The 17,565-nt window shown below is 54.0% G+C and overlaps 1 protein-coding gene across 1 annotated transcript in view; it reads left to right on the top strand.

Moving 5' to 3' along the window:
* Positions 1–273: 273 nt before the first annotated feature.
* SMAD7 (SMAD family member 7) overlaps positions 274–17,565 on the top strand; it is a 30,195-nt gene continuing 12,903 nt past the window's right edge. Inside the window, exons 1-3 of the mRNA XM_006219094.4 lie at positions 274–2,507; positions 3,839–3,892; positions 9,499–9,573. Of these exons, the coding sequence (XP_006219156.2) occupies positions 1,898–2,507; positions 3,839–3,892; positions 9,499–9,573 (739 nt within the window). The 5' untranslated portion in view covers positions 274–1,897. The remainder of the gene's footprint in view (positions 2,508–3,838; positions 3,893–9,498; positions 9,574–17,565) is intronic.

Below are 17,565 nucleotides of genomic sequence, written 5' to 3'. Positions count from 1 at the left end.
ACCGGGAAGGGGGTGGCGGTGGCAGGGGGGCGGGGGGAGAAATAGCTTTTAGAAACCCGATCTGTTGTTTGCGAAACACAATCGCTTTTTTTTTTTTAAAGCGACAGGGTGTCTAGACGGCCACGTGACGAGGCCGGAGCCGGGCGCGCCACTGCGCAGTGGAACCAGCAAAGCAGAGGGCCTGCGGGGGGGGGCGGGAGGAGGGGAGGAGGCGGCGGCGGCTGGGGGCGGGGGAGGGAAGGGGGAGAAAGGGGGAGGGAAGGGGGCGGGGGCGGGAGGCCTTGCGGGAGGCGGCGAGTCCCGGGCACACTCGCTCGCCCGCTCGGCGCACGGAGGAGCCTGTCCCCGAGCCGCGCCAGCCGAGCCAGCCGGGCGCCGTGCTCGGTCCTCTCGCCGCGCCGGAGAGCGCTGCCCGAGACAGAGCCAGCCAGCCGGCGCCGAGCAGCCGAGCGCCCGGCCCGGAGCCCCTGAGTGCGGCTTGGCGAGCTCTCGGCGGCGGCAGAAGGACCCGAGCGCCAGGAGAGGGCGGACGGGGGACAAGGAGGCTCCCGGGCGCGACGAGGAGTCTCGAAGGAGAAGGCGGCGTGAGGGACACCGGGGCCTCCTGCCGCCGCAGCAGAGTCGGGGCGAGCAGTCCGTACAAGGAACCCCGGCAGCCAGCCGCGGCCAGGGGAGGGGGCGCCGGCGGCCCTCGCACTAGCGAGCAGCTTGCGCCCAAGAGGGCGAGAGCGCGCGACCCGCCAGGGGCCCTCCGCGGCTGCCGCGCCGCCCTCCCCCGCGCTGTCAGCCCCGCGGGGCGCAGCCGCCGCCGCAGCATCTTCTGCCCCCGCGCCCCCGCCAGCCCCGAGGAAGTCCCCGCTGAGGACCGGGGCCTCCGGGAGCGCAGGAGGAAAGACCAGAGACTCCCCTAAATCACCCAGATGCGAAGGATTGAAGCAGCCTAGCCAAAGCTCTCTGTGGATTAAAAAAATATACGATTTTTTTTTTGGCAGAAGAAAAGGAGAGGAAGACCAGCGGGGCTCTGCAAGGAAAAAAGGGGGATGTAACTCGTGGATACATTTTTTCCACCCCTCAAACGTCTTGTTCTACTTTGTAGACATTTTCTTGTTTTAAACCCCAGCTCCAGCCGGACGCCCCCAGACCTCCGGGGTGCGAGGAGGTGGTGTTTTTCATTTTGGGCTTTGCATATTTGGTTCTTAGATTTTGAGAGAGCCTCCTTATTTCGCCAGACATCTCATGTGGGGTGAAGTCCACTCGGCCCCCTCCCCCGAGTCTTCGTGTGCACGGAATTCAAGGAGATCCGGTTACTAAGGATATAGAGGAAAAAAATAAATCGCGTGCCTGCTTTTTTTTTTTAATTGCCTGCTTCTCCCCACCCCCGAATTAAGTTGCTTAGCAAGGGGGAAAGAGGCTTTTTCCTCCCTCCAGCAGCCCAGCCGAACGCCTTTCGTTTTTGTCCCCGCGGATCTTCCATGTAGGAAGCCGAGGCTGGCGAGCCCGACACTCGGGAGCCGCTGCGGGGGGGCCTCTTTTTGGGGAGGCGCCGACCCGGGTAGGCTTCGCCGCCCCCAGGGAAGCGGCGGCCGCGTTCCTCCGGGGTGCGCCGGGGCCCGAGAGCCGCGCACGGCGCGGGCCGCGCGGGGTGGGGCAGCCGGAGCGCAGGCCCCCGAGCCCCGGCGGGCGCCCCCGGGCCCCCGCGCGCGCCCCGGCCTCCGGGAGACTGGCGCATGCCACGGAGCGCCCCTTGGGCCGCCGCCGCTCCTGCCCGGGCCCCTGCTGCTGCTGCTGTCGCCTGCGCCTGCTGCCACAACTCGGCGCCCGACTTCTTCATGGTGTGCGGAGGTCATGTTCGCTCCTTAGCCGGCAAACGACTTTTCTCCTCGCCTCCTCGCCCCGCATGTTCAGGACCAAACGATCTGCGCTCGTCCGGCGTCTCTGGAGGAGCCGTGCGCCCGGCGGCGAGGACGAGGAGGAGGGCGCGGGGGGAGGCGGAGGAGGCGAGCTGCGGGGAGAAGGGGCGACGGACGGCCGGGCGCATGGGGCCGGTGGCGGCGGTGCAGGCAGGGCTGGCTGCTGCCTGGGCAAGGCAGTGCGAGGTGCCAAAGGTCACCACCATCCCCACCCCCCAGCCGCGGGCGCCGGCGCGGCCGGGGGCGCCGAGGCGGATCTGAAGGCGCTCACGCACTCGGTGCTCAAGAAACTGAAGGAACGGCAGCTGGAGCTGCTGCTCCAGGCCGTGGAGTCCCGCGGCGGTACGCGCACCGCGTGCCTCTTGCTGCCCGGCCGCCTGGACTGCAGGCTGGGCCTGGGGGCGCCCGCCGGCTCGCAGCCCGCGCAGCCGCCCTCGTCCTACTCGCTCCCCCTCCTGCTGTGCAAAGTGTTCAGGTGGCCGGATCTCAGGCATTCCTCGGAAGTCAAGAGGCTGTGTTGCTGTGAATCTTACGGGAAGATCAACCCCGAGCTGGTGTGCTGCAACCCCCATCACCTTAGCCGACTCTGCGAACTCGGTAAGAAGTTGTTCTGTGCCCACCCTCCCCTCCTCCTGGCGCTCAGGTGCTGGAAGAAAAGCCCCCTTGGGCAGTGTGTTTGTGCAGCCACCTCGCTAGAGGGTAGTGCACATCCCCTCGTGGGAGGAGACTTGGGGGCCAAAGGTAGAGAAAGAGACTAGGGGAAACTAGAAGGGCATTCCCTGGGGGGTTCCCTTCCAGTTTTTGCTTATGTTGCCCCCCCCCCGAGGGGGGCTGTGGGCACTGCTCGTGCACACAGTCTACAGACTTGGGGTTAAAAATTAGGCGCCCTCATTTCCGGATCAACCAAGGGGTGCAGAGAACTGGGGGTCACGCCTCCCCCTCACCCGGAAAGGCGTTGAGGTGTGTGGCCGAGTTGGATTCGGTCCAAGCCCGCCAAGGAAGACTGGAAGAAGCAGTTGTAAAGGCTGGAAAGTCTGCTCCTTCGGTAAATAAGGAGAGTCTCGTGGGCACTAGTGGCCAGGATACTGCTCTGGCCGGCGCAGCTTAGGGTTTGGGGACAAAGAGTTAGGATGGGAGGCTGAGGTGGATATCTACTCTCAACTCTGCCAGCCCAGGGTGGAAGAGAACAAGTAGTCAGGAAAAGTTGGTGTCCCCTACTTTTCCCTCTTCTCCAGCCCAGGAGAGCAGTTACTGACTGTAGGATGATCTGATCCCAGCGCCTCCGTGACGATGCTGCCCCTTACCTCGCTGGGGCCTGGGCTTCTCAGCTGAGACCCCAGCCTCCTCTTTATCCTCCCAGCCTCCTCCATTACTTCCTTTTTCTCTACATCTTTGTGCGGAGGCGGGGTGCACCTGGGGCGCCCACAAACCTAAGTTCATCAGCGCACTTTTGGGGTGCACCTCTCGGGTGGGCTGGGGAAGGGGAGCTCCGTGTTCCCCGTGCGGATGCAGAGCGGAGCAGCGGTGGCAGAGGTGAATTGCACCCGAGGGACGGGTCGGGGCGGGGTGGGAGGTGGTAGGGGGAGCGCGGTCGGAAGTTCTGGGACGGGGAGGGGGCTTCGTCGCCCCCCACCCTGTGAACTGTGAAGTGCGCGGCCCCGGCCGAGCCGGTGGTTTCCAGCCGGGCCGGCTGAGCGCGGCGGCGGCGGCCGCAGACGTGGAGGAGCGGAGCGCCGAGGCTGGCGCCAGGCGGCCTCTTTTGTTTATCTGACAGCTAAATATCAAGGCAATCACCGCCTCGCGGCCCTGCCTCCAACCCCCACAGCTAAGACAAACAGTTGGGCTAAAAGAATGCCTCTGTTATCATAAGTTTCTATCTCTCTTTCTCTTGGCTCGTCCTTTATTTTCTCTTTCTTTTTTAATTCCAGAGTCTCCCCCTCCTCCTTACTCCAGATACCCGATGGATTTTCTCAAACCAACTGGTGAGTAGATGATTTTAAAAATACCCTTCCTATCTTAAGTTAGAAATGGAGTGTCTAAAAGGCGGATTTTTGTATCTAGGCAGCGGCTTGGGGAGACACTTGCCCCGAGGTGGTTATAGGTTTCCCCTGTTGGAAGTTTGGTGGATTTTTTTTCCTGTTTTTGTTGTGACTGAAGCTGAGATATGTGTGTGTGTGTATGTATGTATATATGTGTATATGTATACATATATATATTTTTTACAAAGGTGTTTCCTAGATATGCTTTACATCTTGTTCCTTTTTTCTGTAACCCAAGTTGGCTCAGCTTTAACACGTGGAATTTGATCCACGCAGAAGTGTCTTGGGAGCCAAATAGGACAGGTTGTTGGGAAGCTTCGGGGATTTCGTGAGTGCCAGAACAATCAGTGGGAAGAATGGATCAACTGGATAGAAGGAAGGATAGTTTTTACAAGCTGTAGAGAAGACCTTGCTTTGGAGTAAGAAGATGAGAAAATTTGCTAAGTTAGGGCAACAGCCCCTGCCCGGTTTTCTCAGAATTCCTAGTGGGGTCTATGAAAGTGTTTAGCTTAGCTCTGCCTGCCCTTTGCTTTGTCACTGGATGGCATGGGGCCAGGGCAGAAGCCCCACCTGAGACTGGCACCAGCCCTATTGTGGTTGTCTGCCTTCAACTTCTGGCTGGCAGTGCAGGGGCCAACAGTGCCAGGGAAAGAGAGTCCGCAAAACTGGGACTTGAGGGTGACCACTGGGATGGTCCCCTGTGTCCTGGAGCCCCTTCTTACAGTGGGAGGTTCCTTTGCTTGAAAGTATGGATTGTGATTTGGGTCTGTACTGGTCCCTGAAAAATGCAACATTTTTATTATTTTTCCAAAGTTTCTGGGAGAAGGAAAAGTGAACGGTTGGGCCCCATTTTGCTCTTGGAATTCTACAGGTCCTTCCGCCTCATGAGCTTGGGCTGTTCGGCTTTCCCCCCCCCACTAATTAAAAGTTTTGCTGGGGCGTTGTCGTAAATTAAATACTTTAATGAATGGTGTAACCCAAGCCCATGCTCTCCAGCCAGCCCTCCCCGACTCCACGCTCCCTCAAGTCGAAAGGCGTTGCTGCTTGCCTGGTGCCTGTCTAATAAGTGGCCTGCAAAGCATGGGATATTTTGCTTTCGATTTGCAAAACACCAGATAAATAGTCATTAATGAGGAGATAACCAGCTCTGTATTTGTAACAAATGTTAACTGAAATTAACAAGCTCTGTTTTCTCAAAGAATGTAACTCGACTGGGTTTTTGGCTTCAAGACTCAAGAATTCTTTTAAGAGCTTAGTTCTCCAAGGGACTCTCTCTGTCCTGTTTTTGTTTTTCCTTCCATAGTCTTCAAATTTGGTGGTTTTTCCTTAAAAGAGAGAGAAAGATAGAGTCCAGTCACCTTGGCCCCGGGGGCAAAGACGATTAGGTGGAGATGTTTCGAGAAACTTCCTAAAACCATAGGAAAGAAGGACCACATTCTCTTGGGTTTCCTGCAGAGATAGCGGGACAAATCTGTTCCCTGGATTCAAGCAGCCACCCTCTCAGGCCAGGACCTCATTTTCAGTGAGTGGAGTGATATATTTATTCATTAGCAAGTGTTGACATTAGGTAGCAAAATGTGTGTAAACAGAGAAGCCACAAAGACAGGAATGTGCCATTTTCAAGGGGGAGAAAAGTTCTCCAGATCAGCCAATAGGAAGTGATTAACCTGCCAATCGGAAACTCAAACAGCTGGTTATTCACCCAAAACATTTTGTGTAAAACAAAAAAAACCAAGACAAGTCAAAAAACCCCAAAACCCCCAAATAAAAAAAAGAATGAAAGCACCACCCTTGTGTAAGTATGCCCGGTGCTAACAGGCGAAGCCCCCTCAGTAGGGATCTCCGGACACGTTGGAGGGCAGCCAGGGCTGGGGCCGGTTTTGTTGGCTGCTGTGGCCGGGGGCGTTGAGGTCAGACACACAGATGAGATGCTGCCCCAGGTTTTTATCCTCGCCTTGTACAGGGGAGACCATTTGGCTAGGGAATTTAGATCAGCCACTTAGATTCTTCAGTTTCTAAGCCTTAGGTTGAATTTTTGGTCTTGGGTTATTAGGTGAGAACCAGCCGTAAGGTTTACAGTGGACAACTATTAAAATCATAACCAGTTGCACAACTGAGGAGATCTTTTCAGTGAAGTCTCCAGCTTGGGAAGAGGTGGTGGGAAGGGACTGGGGCTTGGTCCCCCTGAAGCGTTTGAAGGAGAGCCAGGGCTGAAAGTCGGGAACTCCATTTTGCTATAATATAAGTCATTATGTGGCAGCCTCTGGGATGCTGGACTTTTGTAGACCCGGGTGCTAGGTGGTTCAAAGTCAGCAGGACTTCACTCTGGGAAAGGAGGATTGTTAGATGTGGCTGAGTGTAGGAGCAGGGTGGCTGTGACTTGGGCCTATCAGAAGTCAGGCAGACCCCCCCACCTTCCTTCCCCATCATACAAGGAGTAAGAGCAGGCTTTTAGAATGAGATCTCAGCTTATGGGGTGGGGATGTTGGGAGGGAGTGCTCTGTGGGCTCTGCTTCCTGTGTCCTCTGTATCTGATGGTCTGAAAGGTTTGAAGAATGACTGGGGGCAGGGGGATGTTGCTGGTACCCTGTTCCCTTAGGCTAGGGATGCAGGTGATCAGTGATCAGAGCCCATTGGCAGATCAAGCCTCCAAAGCCTGAGTTGAGAAGTCTGGGACCTAGCCCTGCATTTACCTCTTAACTCAGGCCACTCTTAACTTTTCCAGGCCTCTTTTTAAACTCCTATGATCGAAGAGTTAGATGATTCATTCATTCACTCATTTATTGGTTCATTCATTCATTCATTTTATAGGCCTGATGCTGTGGCCTAAAAATGTGATTTCATTGCATTGGATTGTTCTTCTGTAACCAGGGTTGTGAACTGGAGCAGAGCTGGGACACTGGGGTACAGTGGTGGGGGTGGGGTGAGGGTTGGGTTCTTCTGTCCCAGACAGGACTTAGGAAGTTCAGAACTAAGTTGACAAGAATAGGGTGACTCTCTGAGAACCAGGCTCTGAATGAGAGAAGTGGGACCCCCAACTCCCTTTCCTTGTCCCCTCACAGCACTCATTCCTTGGCGCTCCCAGGCGTGCGTCTTCAAGGTCTCTCTTGCTGCTGGGAGAGGGGAATGAGGCCTTCTCCCACAGAACCCAGCATTTCCTGGGTGCTTGGTGGTGGTTAGTGGTGGAGAAGAGCCAGAAGTGGCCTAGAGCTTGAGTGTGTGCCAGCCTGGGCCCCGGGGAGCAGACGACATGGGAGAAGCTGAGACCCTAGCTTTAGAGAGCCACCTCCAGGAGCTTTCTTGTGGGTGAGAGGTGGAGGTGTGGCCTCTGACCTTTACCAGCCTGGCAGGAGCTTGAGGCTAGTCTGGATGCTGAAGGCTGTCTCAGCCCGACTGTGTACAGGGAAGAGTGAGGACGCTGGCCTGCCTGGGGAGGGGGAGGCACGGGGTAGGTGCTGGGTATGATCAGCTCACTGGGTGGCCCCTTGGCCTACTCAGTGACGCCTCAGTTTCCCTGGGTGTATGTCGAACAGGTATACCTTCCTACTTCACAGGGGTGGTAGGAAGTCCTAATTAATGTTTGTAAATCCCGAGATCAAAGGCGCTGCACGAAGGGCAGAGCACCATTTCATAGAAACGCTTGTGGTTGCTGGTGTGGAGCTGGCTTACCTTTGATCTGAGACAGGCTGACACCCTGAATGTGGTCCCAGCTCTGCCCTGAGATGCCGGGCTCTTCCTTTGAAACACACCTTGCCCCTGGGATCCAGACAGCCAAAGCTGGGAGGATGGGGCGGGGGCGTGGCAGGGGGTGAGGGGGTGAGGAGTGGCCATGGGTAAGTCATATTTAATGTGGGGCTGCCTTCCGTTTGGGGGTAGGTTGAAGCCTATCTCTAGAGCATGCTGAAGGCCACCAGAGCCGTTTAGAAAGTGCAGGGCATACTCTCTAACCAGCAACTCTGTTTCCTGCCTGCCCCTATTGTTTTCCATGTGATTAAGTGTATCCTGTAAAACTGTATATTCCTGTTAGGAATAATACTTTACTCTGATAAAATGAGATTACACACACAGTCTTTTCTCTCTCCCCTGCCACTCCTCCGCTTCCCCCTCCTCTGTTTAGAAGAACTCTTGGAAAGCTGTTCTTCTAGCCTGAGAGAGGATGCAGGAGAGATTGGAGGGAGAAACTCAGAGTTGAAGGGGCCAGCCCACCTCTGCCCTTCACCTTGAAACAGAAACAGCTGCTGGGCTACTAGAGCGCTCCCGTGGCTGCTTGCCTCTGGGCCGCTCTTTCCCTTGGCTCCATATTTGCCATCTCGGCCAAGCGGTTCCAGTGGGAAACTGGTAATGCACACCCCAGGGACATCCTGCTAGTGGCCCGGGGTGGAAGGACTGGAATTTGCACCATCCACCCTGGTGTTTTTGGTTCGGAGCTGGGAAACCCCTTTCCTGAGCTGGCCTTTCTCTATGGATTTCAGTAAGTTTGGCGTTGGCAGTGGTGCGTGATATGCTTACGGGGTCTTGTGTATTTTTGTTTTCTGGGACTAATTAGTTGTGGTTCGTGGGCGTTATTGTTTTAATTGCTTGGAGGGAGGTTGTCGAGTCTGTTTCTCAGCTGGAATTGACATTATCCTCATTAACATTTAGGTCACTGCTGAGCACCTGAGGTGACAAAGATGTTCAAGAGAAGGTTATAGTCTAGTTCAGGCAGGCAGGATCTGAAGGTCAAAGATCTGTAAAGACCGCAGAAGGAAACTCCCAGTGCTGGGCGCCAGAAGGATTTTATAGGAACTGAGGGCAGGGAACCTCGCAGGTCTGGGGTTGCCAGGGAAGATTTCCAGAGGTGGGGAGTTTGGATTAGGCCTGGAAGGAGGAAGAACATTTCTCTTCCAGCTAGGACCCTTGCTGAGAATGTTCTCTGTTGTCCTGACGTGGCAGAGGCTTCACACAGGTGTATACAAGAGTATAATTCATTGAATTGTACATGAGATTTGTGTGCTTTGCTATACTTACAAGACCTCAGTTAAGAACAAAAAAGCAGTCCTTTTAGCCTAATGCCAGTTTTAAGAAAGTCCTGACGAACTAGGAAATCTGTCTAAAAAAATGAGAGGGAGACACTGGTCTGTGGGAATGTCAGCGAGGCCACTGGATCCAAGCAGAGTCCGTGCCCTGAATCTTTCTTTGGGAAAGATGGTGGGGAGACAGCAGCCAAGGTGGAGAGAAGAACCCGGCCTTCTTTGACCTTGGAAACTACCTGGTTTCCTCAATGGGGGATTTGCAATCAAAGAAATTCCAGCCAGTCTGTGATCGAGTCTGACTTGACTAATGATGAACTGGCGGCCCGGAGCCCAGACGGGTGACAAGGTGCTGTGGTCTGTCTCGTGATGGGTAGCGAAGCCTGAGCAGACCACTCATAGTCAGCATCGCGGCTGGGAGTCGGCCGTTTGGAATGTGTGGTTTCTCTTTAATGCTGTTCAGAATGTGCTTACAAGTTAATCTTGGTGCTTCTGTTTACTTATTTGTGTTGCATTTCTCTCTCCTTTCCCGATCTGCAGCAGCCTGTCCGGATGCTGTGCCTTCCTCCGCTGAAACAGGGGGAACGAATTATCTGGCCCCTGGGGGGCTTTCAGGTGAGATGCTTTCTCTTACTTTCCTGGCAATTTCAAGACCTCCTAAAATTACTGGAGACTGGAGGTGGCCTTCCGTCACCCTAGCTGGTCTGGAATTAATTCCCACTTTTATGTGCGTTAAACTGGGTGCATCTGTGGTGACTGTAGTGCCCTTGAGCTCATCATTCTGCCGTCCCTGCCAGGCCTGCCCTGTAGATGTGGAAATACAGGCCAGCAGGGATGGGGGTGTGGGGGCTGCCCTTGAGCCCCGTTTCCTGGTTATTTGTTAAGTGGTTCCTGGCTTGAGGGGGTTCCCTTGGTGACTTTGATGTCATCAGTTCATGGTTTAAGCTCTTGCCCACAGTGCATCGGGTGCCTTAAGGGGATGGATCTACCTTTTGGGAACTTGTTGAAGACAGATCCCAAGTGTATGATGGAAGTTTAGCACAGACGTCCTTGGTGCTTCTCTGCAAGTCCTAATTCTCGGTCCAGCGTCTGCAATGCATGTCAGGCAATGGGAGTTCCCGGGCTGGGACGCTGCACATAGTAGGCCCCACCACTGCTACCCAGCAGGGAAGGTTTTCCTCAGGGCCCACGGCTGTGAGCGAGGGCCTGGCATGGCTGGGCTGGAGGGTTATGGGATTGGATGAGGGGCAGTGGGTAGCTCAAGCCTCATTGTCCCTGAGGGACAGGAGAGGAGAGTGATAAACTTGGAGAAACTCATTAGCAATGTAAATGGGAGGCATTTCCATTTTGTTCTAAAGATGTCTTGTTTCCACCTGTTTTTCCTACCCCAGTGTGCCAATCACTGGATTTTCTAAGAACTAGCTAAAGCAAGAGGGAAAGTAACCTGGGGGGAAATAAAAAAGAAAATCCTGCAGAGTTCTGGGCATTTGCCCCTGGGACGTTGGTGTGGCATCATGGCAGCTTGGATGGAAGCCATAAAACTCTTCAGGGGACTGTGGTGCACCCTCTTTTGTGAGGTGACCTCAGACTGGTCAGGTGTTGCTCTGTTAGTCATCCCAGCCTGTTCCCTCTCCAGGAATTGAGCTTGCTGAGAATGTCTGCAGGGAGACCCTTGTTTGTTTTTATTTCAGCGCAGTATATGCTCTGGCTGTTATCTGAGACAGAGGTATTGTTTACTCAATGCTCCTAATGAGAGCTGAGCAGGAAAAAAGAAGGACCCAGCGAGGGCAGGGGGCTTGGGGCGTTAGGAGGAGGGTGGGCCACGGCAGTGGAGGAGGGAGGAACACACGGGGCGTGAAGAGCTGGAGGGTTTCTGCTTTCTAAGGCTGAGAGAGTTCCGGAAAGAAAGAAGACCAAGGAGAGGAAAGGGTGTGGGCAAAATAGCACACTCAGGATGTTGTTAGACGGTTTTATTTTTTAAATCCCGAGTGTGCAGGGAGGAGTCCCGGCCCCTGCGAACCACATGAAATAAGCAAGGGAAGCGGTAGCTTTTGAAAGGGGGCTTTTCGGAAGGTTTGTCTTGTTGATAACATCTTGTCTGTCTCCTTTGCTGGAGGAAGTGACGACACCCGGCCAGCCACCAGCCTCCTTACCCGCCCGGGAGCTGAACACTGTGACCTTAACAGTGTAACCCTGCAGCCCCTTCTGAGATGGGTGGGCTTCTAAGAGTTTCTCCAGTCGGAGAAAGAAACTGGGGGTCAAGCAATGATTAACTCCTCCCCCCAGCCCCAGAGTACCTGCAGCCACTTCAATGAATGAGGAGCTGGTGGAAGGAGTGCTTGTCTCTGAAGGGATCATGTAGTTGAACAAAACTGCAAAAAGAAAAAAAAAAGGAGGGGGGGGCTCCACATGAAAGAGCATTTGTTTTGAATTTTAGTTCTTGATTTACTAATTCCCAAGGCTTCAAAGTTTGAGCTCTTTCTTCTTTCCGTTCGGAGTTGGAGCAGTTTATTAATAATGTGCTGTGGGGGGAAATAGAAAAAACTGCTTCTTGGGTTGGTGCCAGTGGTTTGGGGGGTATCTGGAGAGGGGGCATTGGGGCGCTGAGAAAACCCAGGTCTCCACCCTTTGCAGTGAGGATGCTCCCCCCGCCCCAAATGATTGTAGTGGCCTGGGGCCAGGGCAGAGAGTTTTGCAAAGGGATAAATCCTGAACCTCCTCGTTTCCAAGAAGTTGATCTTTCCATGGGGATGGGGAGAGGGTGGCCTGGGTGTGTCCGCCTTGCAGAAGATGAGGCCAATGGGGGGCTTTGGTGAGGAGCCTGCTGTGGGGAAGGCAGGGCCAAGCGGGCATCGAAGTGGGGGATGTGGGGGGCGGGGAAAACGCCCACAAGGATCTGCCCCCACCTCCCCCTTGAAATCACCTCTGTGAGTGTCTCTTTCACAGGCCCTGTGTGCTGTTTTCCTTCCTGTCCTGCCCTGGCTGAGAGCAGGCTTAATGAATGGGGCTCAGTTTAGGGTGGGAGGAAGGTCGGCAGCGGGAGCCAGGGCTTGATTCTCTTGGCAAGGGAAGAAGGGAAAGAGAAAACAGCCCAATGTGAAAATGTGGTGTCTCGGAGGTGGGGGTGGGGGTGTGTGCAAAGGCACGCCCCTCCTGAGATGCCGGGGTGACTCCAAGGCTGGCCCTTCCCTTTCCTGCGAGGAAGGGGAGTGGGCTGGGAGCCGGCCCGCTGGCTGCAGGTTGGAATTCCAGCCTTGCAGCTCGGGTCTGGCCGGTGAGACGACAGGCCCAGGCCTTTGGGACTCGCAGTGAAACATACCCCACCCCTGCAAGTTTCCTCAGTCTGGGAAAACGGCACATTTTTAGAAGGCTGTGACTCGGTTCCAGGAGATTGTACTTTCATTTCTGACAGCCGGCTCTCCGAGACAGATGGATTGCTCGGTGCATGGTTTTGTGTGTGTGTGTGTGTGTACGCGTGCGTGCGTATGCATGCTGCAGACGTACAGATAGACGATCCCATGCAGACACACGAGCAGGCAGATGCCCACAGGCAGGCTCTGGGAGAGGCCTGGGTCCGTCTCACATGGGGTCAGTGACCCTCGAGACAATTTCTCCATGAGGATATGCTCTTTGGGGCTGAGAAGTGTTTGTGGATTGGTTTTGAATTGTGATCTGGGTATGGTGCTTTTTAAAAAGCGTACAGAACAGGCCTTTGTTGCTGGCATGTGTCCTGATCCAGGAATACCCACCTTGGAGGAGTCTCATATAGATGGGAAGCTTCTAGGTTTAGCTCGGTGGTGGAAAGGGAAAGGATTTGCTCCCAGAGCTTTCACTGTATCACTGGTAATTAAAAGCATGTGTTTGAAGCTGTCATCTTGGCAGCCTCCATCTGGAGTTTTGGGGAGGAGGGGCTTTCACTTGGCGGGTCTGATGTCCTGGTTTGGGGGGAGGTTGAAGGAACACCGTCCCACTTGCGAGTTCTAGATTATTGAGCTGCAGGCCCATCCTCCAGCCCCCTGCTTTATGTATTGATGTCTGGAGCTGATTGGGTCTTAGGCATACGGACCTCCCCACTTAGGGCAGAGATTGGAGGCCAGCAATCATTTGTAGTCTTTTAAAGTTCAAAAGAGGTGCCACAGTGGATGTCAAGAAGGGAAGCGGGAGGCAATGGAGACATGGTACTGGTGTGTCCAGGGGAGGGACTTGAGAGTACTTATTGGAGAGATACCATCTTAACCAATCCAAGGGAGGCCAGCTCCTTCGCTAAGGTCTTCAGATCCATGTATAGCTTCTACTTCTGGGTGACGGGAGTATCCTGAGATCAGCATCCTTTTCAGGAACCATTCTTTCCTTTTCTTTCATCCCCACTGGCATCTATTAGAGCCTCGCGGGAGGGTCTTCAAAAACACCTATAGAATCTGAAAATGCCACCCTGGCTGGGTCCATGGTCATCTTGGGCTCAAACCAAGTAGCTTAGGAAAGATGGTTCTATCCTGTTGTTACCAAAAGTTATTCAGCTGCGTTTGTGACCTGGCTGGGAACGGTGATGGCAAACTGGGAATCTGGGCCTGGGTGCCCATTGCTGTGTTTATAATTTCTCCTTCCCGTGCCTGGGAACAAGCAGCTTGTGGTTTCTCTGGAGTCTCTAATGTCATGGGGAGGAGAGCGGGAGTGGACTGAGTTCATCCAAGTGGGCTATGGGGGAGTCAGGCAGACTAGCACCTGTGTCCATGAGCAAAAGCCCCTTATTTACCCACTCGCCTTCTGTCCAGGCCACTGTGAGAAGTGACTGAATCTCTAAGGACCCAATCCACCTATTCCTTAATGCCAGCCTGGTGACTCGGGCCCAGGCCAGCTCACCTGGTGCACAGCCACTCCCTGGTGAAGACCAGTCATGGGGTCTGCCGCCTCTGCTGCGATGCTTGAGGTCATGCACTCAACCTGGAGAAGGGCTCACTGTTAAAACCCCTATTGTCTTGGAAAGAATGGGGCAGTCAGGCAGGGGTTGAATGCAGGGTGACAGCATTAAAAGTCTCTGGCGCAAATTGGGGCTGCTCTGCCGGCCAGACTAGAAGGCCTGCCGCCTCATGCATCCTGTCACTGAGGCAGAACAGGGCTGGCCTGCGAAGTGGGAGGTGGCCAGGTGAGGGCCAGGCTCCCGCGCAGCTTTTGGCCACAGCCTGGGTCACTCACACCCCCTCCCCAGGCTCTGCTTTTTCTTAGCAGAGCCCGGCTGCAGCTGGGTGGACTTCTGGACCTGTGAGACCTTGATGGCAAGCTCAGAACCGGGGGACAGTGAAAAGGGAGGAATTGCCAGAGGGTTCATGATTAAGTTTGGCTCCGTTTGCTGCTTTATTGCGCTGCTACTGTCCCGGGATCCTGTTGCTGCAGTGCCGTGATTGCCAGGCTGCTTCAAAGCAGGTGTCTTAACCGGGTGGTAGGAGGAAAAAAGGCACCGGGCGGTGGTCCCCAGACTTGCCTGCACACTAGGACCTCAGGGATCTTCCGAATCACAGTCTGTCGTCAGGATCACAGTGTTGGTATTTTTTGAAGCCGCCCAGGTGATTTCAAGGCATAGACAAGTTGGGGAGCCCCTGGTGTTAGGGGGTGGAAAGACTGTGTTCCTGCAGGGGGTGATCTTTGGTGGCTTCTTCTGGTGGCCCTGCAGGTTTTCTGTGGTTCTGTCTCAGTTCCCATAGTGAAGAACTTGAACATCTTGCTGGTTGAGCCTCTTCTCAAGTAAGATTTTTGAAACTGGACGAGGTGCATTAACTCTGCCCCTTCCTCCCCGTTGGCTTTGCTGTTGTGAATGACATTGTTAAAAGAGGCCCGTGGGACAGGGTTTCCGTTCTGGGTAATAATAATGTTCTGGAACTAGGTAGTGATGGTCACAGCTCTGTGAATGCTGTCAATGTCACTAATGGTAAATTTTATGTTATGCATATTTTGCCGCAATTTAAAGAAGTAGTGACCTGTGGCAGCTTTGAAATACACATAGATATTTAGATAATCAGTAAAGAACGTTGACTGTGGAGACTTGTCAGGTGCCTGGGTTCTACACTTGTAGGTAAACGCTTGTTTCCGAAGCACCTCTGAGGTCTCCTGGGTGAGGCCACGATCATGGGCCTGTCTCTTGTGATTCTGCAATCTTTCCTTTTCCATGAGGGTTACAGAAGGGAGAGTCAGGAAAGTTCCCTGTGGCTCATTTTCCAAGACTGACCTTCCTGCAGGGGAAGTGAGTGCTCTGTTCCCTCTCTGCACCAGAAGCTCTTTTTCCCCCTGGCTGGCCCAGTGCCGGGTAGCCAGCCATGCAAGGGCTGTCTCCCAAAGCCTGGGGTCCTCCTGATCCCCCGCTGGGCGATCTGACCCCTCCTCTGGTCCTGCTGCCTGAGCCTCTGGTCCATGTGACATCCTTGCCGAGGTTATAAGGCTGCAGAAGGAGGCTGGTGACTCGCCCGGGAGCCCTCCCTTTGCAGGAGCCTTGTGAAAGGATACTGTACAGCGTGGCCACTGCGAGGTCACCACTGGCCCTACCATCTTTCTCGCGCAGTACTGAATGGCTAGCCCGGAGTCTGGCGGCGTGCCTACTGTCACAGACAGGCTTCCTCTCTGGGCTATTTTCAGCAGGAAGATATTATTAACTGCTGAGGTGCAGTTCTCAATTTAGTGGCTAACACACCAAGAGAGCAATATTCCCTTGGTGGCGGCAACTCTGTCTAAACACGTTGGCTCATTGGGGGTGCTTGGCTGCCCCTGGGCCCGTCCACTTTATCCCGGTGAGGATCCGAGCCCCTAGCCCACTTTCTGCGGGAGCCGTGACTATAGACTCAGTTTCTTCCATAGAGAGAACAAGGCTTTTTATTAAAACAATTCATTAAAGGTGTAGAAAATGGTGATGTTTCTGTTCTAAGATGGGGAGACTTTGTGATGGGGATGGGGCACTGGATAGAAAAAGCAACTTTCTATGGAGTTCAGGACAGTTGTTTAAAGCAGGGTGATAACTTTCACCTTGTAAGTGAACAGGAAATATTGGGACCAGACAGGAAATTGCATCATTCCTTTTATGAGAAGAACTCCAGAAAAAAGTTGTTCGTGAAAGGTAGTGGCTGAGAGGAGGCCAGCCCAGTTTTGTTTTGTTTTGTTTTGTTTTCCCTTCTTTCCTTCCACTCCCACGAGAACGTTTAGGCCCATTTTCTTTAAGAAAGAGGCTGTTTGAGAACTTTATGTCACTTTTATTATTTAAAAAAATATTTTACCAGAAGGGTCACCTTCAGTTGAAATGTTAACTGCAGCCTTATTTCCCGGTTTACTAAAGAATCTTTCATGACTTTTTCAGCTTCCTTCCCCCAATGGTGAGGCCAAGCGGCTCTTGGCTGGAAGCGAATTTTGGTTTGGCTGCACAGTGCTCGACACTGAGCCCCACCCAGTGTCATTAGCTCAGTTTTAACTTGCAAAAAGAAAAAAAAAGCCTCGTATTTTTTGGGTAGGGGTTAGATAGGAATTTACTGATGCCCTTAGCCTCTTCACCCCAACATGACCTTCCCCTCATCAAGGTCCCTGGCACTCGGCAGGCTGGGGCTGCCTTTATTTTCAAGCACTGAGCCCAGAGTCCCTCAACTCCCTGACTGTCTGTTTCTAGGGCGCTGGTGAGGAGTAAAGAGGAGTCAGAAGACAGAGCTCCCCTGGTACAGCTGTGTCCAGGAGCTGTGCTTTGCCCTGGGGGATGGGGGGTCATGCGGCCCCCAGTCACCCAGAAGCTTCCCCTAGAAAGAGAACTTGTGCAGCCCAATGGTATGGAGGTTTTGTTCTGGGTGTGAAAACAGTTTTCATTTACTCATCTCTTGGTTTCTAAGTCCCCTCTTTGATGGCGTCATCGTTCCCCTGACATGGGATGTGGGATCCTAAAGATGCCAAGGAACCATCTTTAGGATGGAGACCAGAAAGAAAGAGAGCTGTGTGTGGCTTGCTTGCCCTCCATCGCCCCTCCCCCAGCTTTTTTCCTTAGCATGCTTTGTTTTGTTTTCATAACACAAGAGCCCTGGGGTGTGTAAAAGCATTGTTGAACACTCGATGAGGGTAACTTGTCCAAACAGAGCAGGACGCCAAGGCAGAATGCTGTGGGCAGGTGGTGAGCCCACAGAGGTTGCCTGGCCGGCGCCTGGCTTGGAAACACCTCTCAGGATCGGCCGCAGCTGGCTAGGAAGTAGCTGAGGACAGGGGCTCTCTCTTCCCGCCTCCACGGGGAGCTGGGACTGGGCCTAGCCCTCTCTGGCTGACCCCGGCCTGGAAGGCACGCTCACCTCCCAGGTGGGTTCATGTGTGCCTCCCTCTGCAAGGTGTGAAGTTGGGACAGGGAACCAATTGCTTCAGGAGAAGCCAGCACATCTCTGTGGTCCAATCATTTAGCTAGGCTCTGCCAGACATGGAGGATGTAGTTCTTGGACTGTGGGCAGATGGCATGGTTTGTCTAAAGGCGCTGTTGGGGGCTTCTTGAGCAGGGTTTGGCTCTGTCTGGAGTCAGGCGCAGGGGTCAGCTTCTCAGGCAGTAGGAGCCGGGCCGTTGGGTGAGATGTTGGAGGGACGGGCCCCCAGGGTGATTGTCTGAGC

Source organism: Vicugna pacos, chromosome 30 (genome assembly GCF_048564905.1).
Source record: "Vicugna pacos chromosome 30, VicPac4, whole genome shotgun sequence".
Taxonomy (NCBI): Eukaryota; Metazoa; Chordata; class Mammalia; order Artiodactyla; family Camelidae; genus Vicugna; species Vicugna pacos.
The sequence above is the reverse complement of the archived record's forward strand: the minus strand, read 5'-3'. Positions and strand labels throughout refer to the sequence as shown.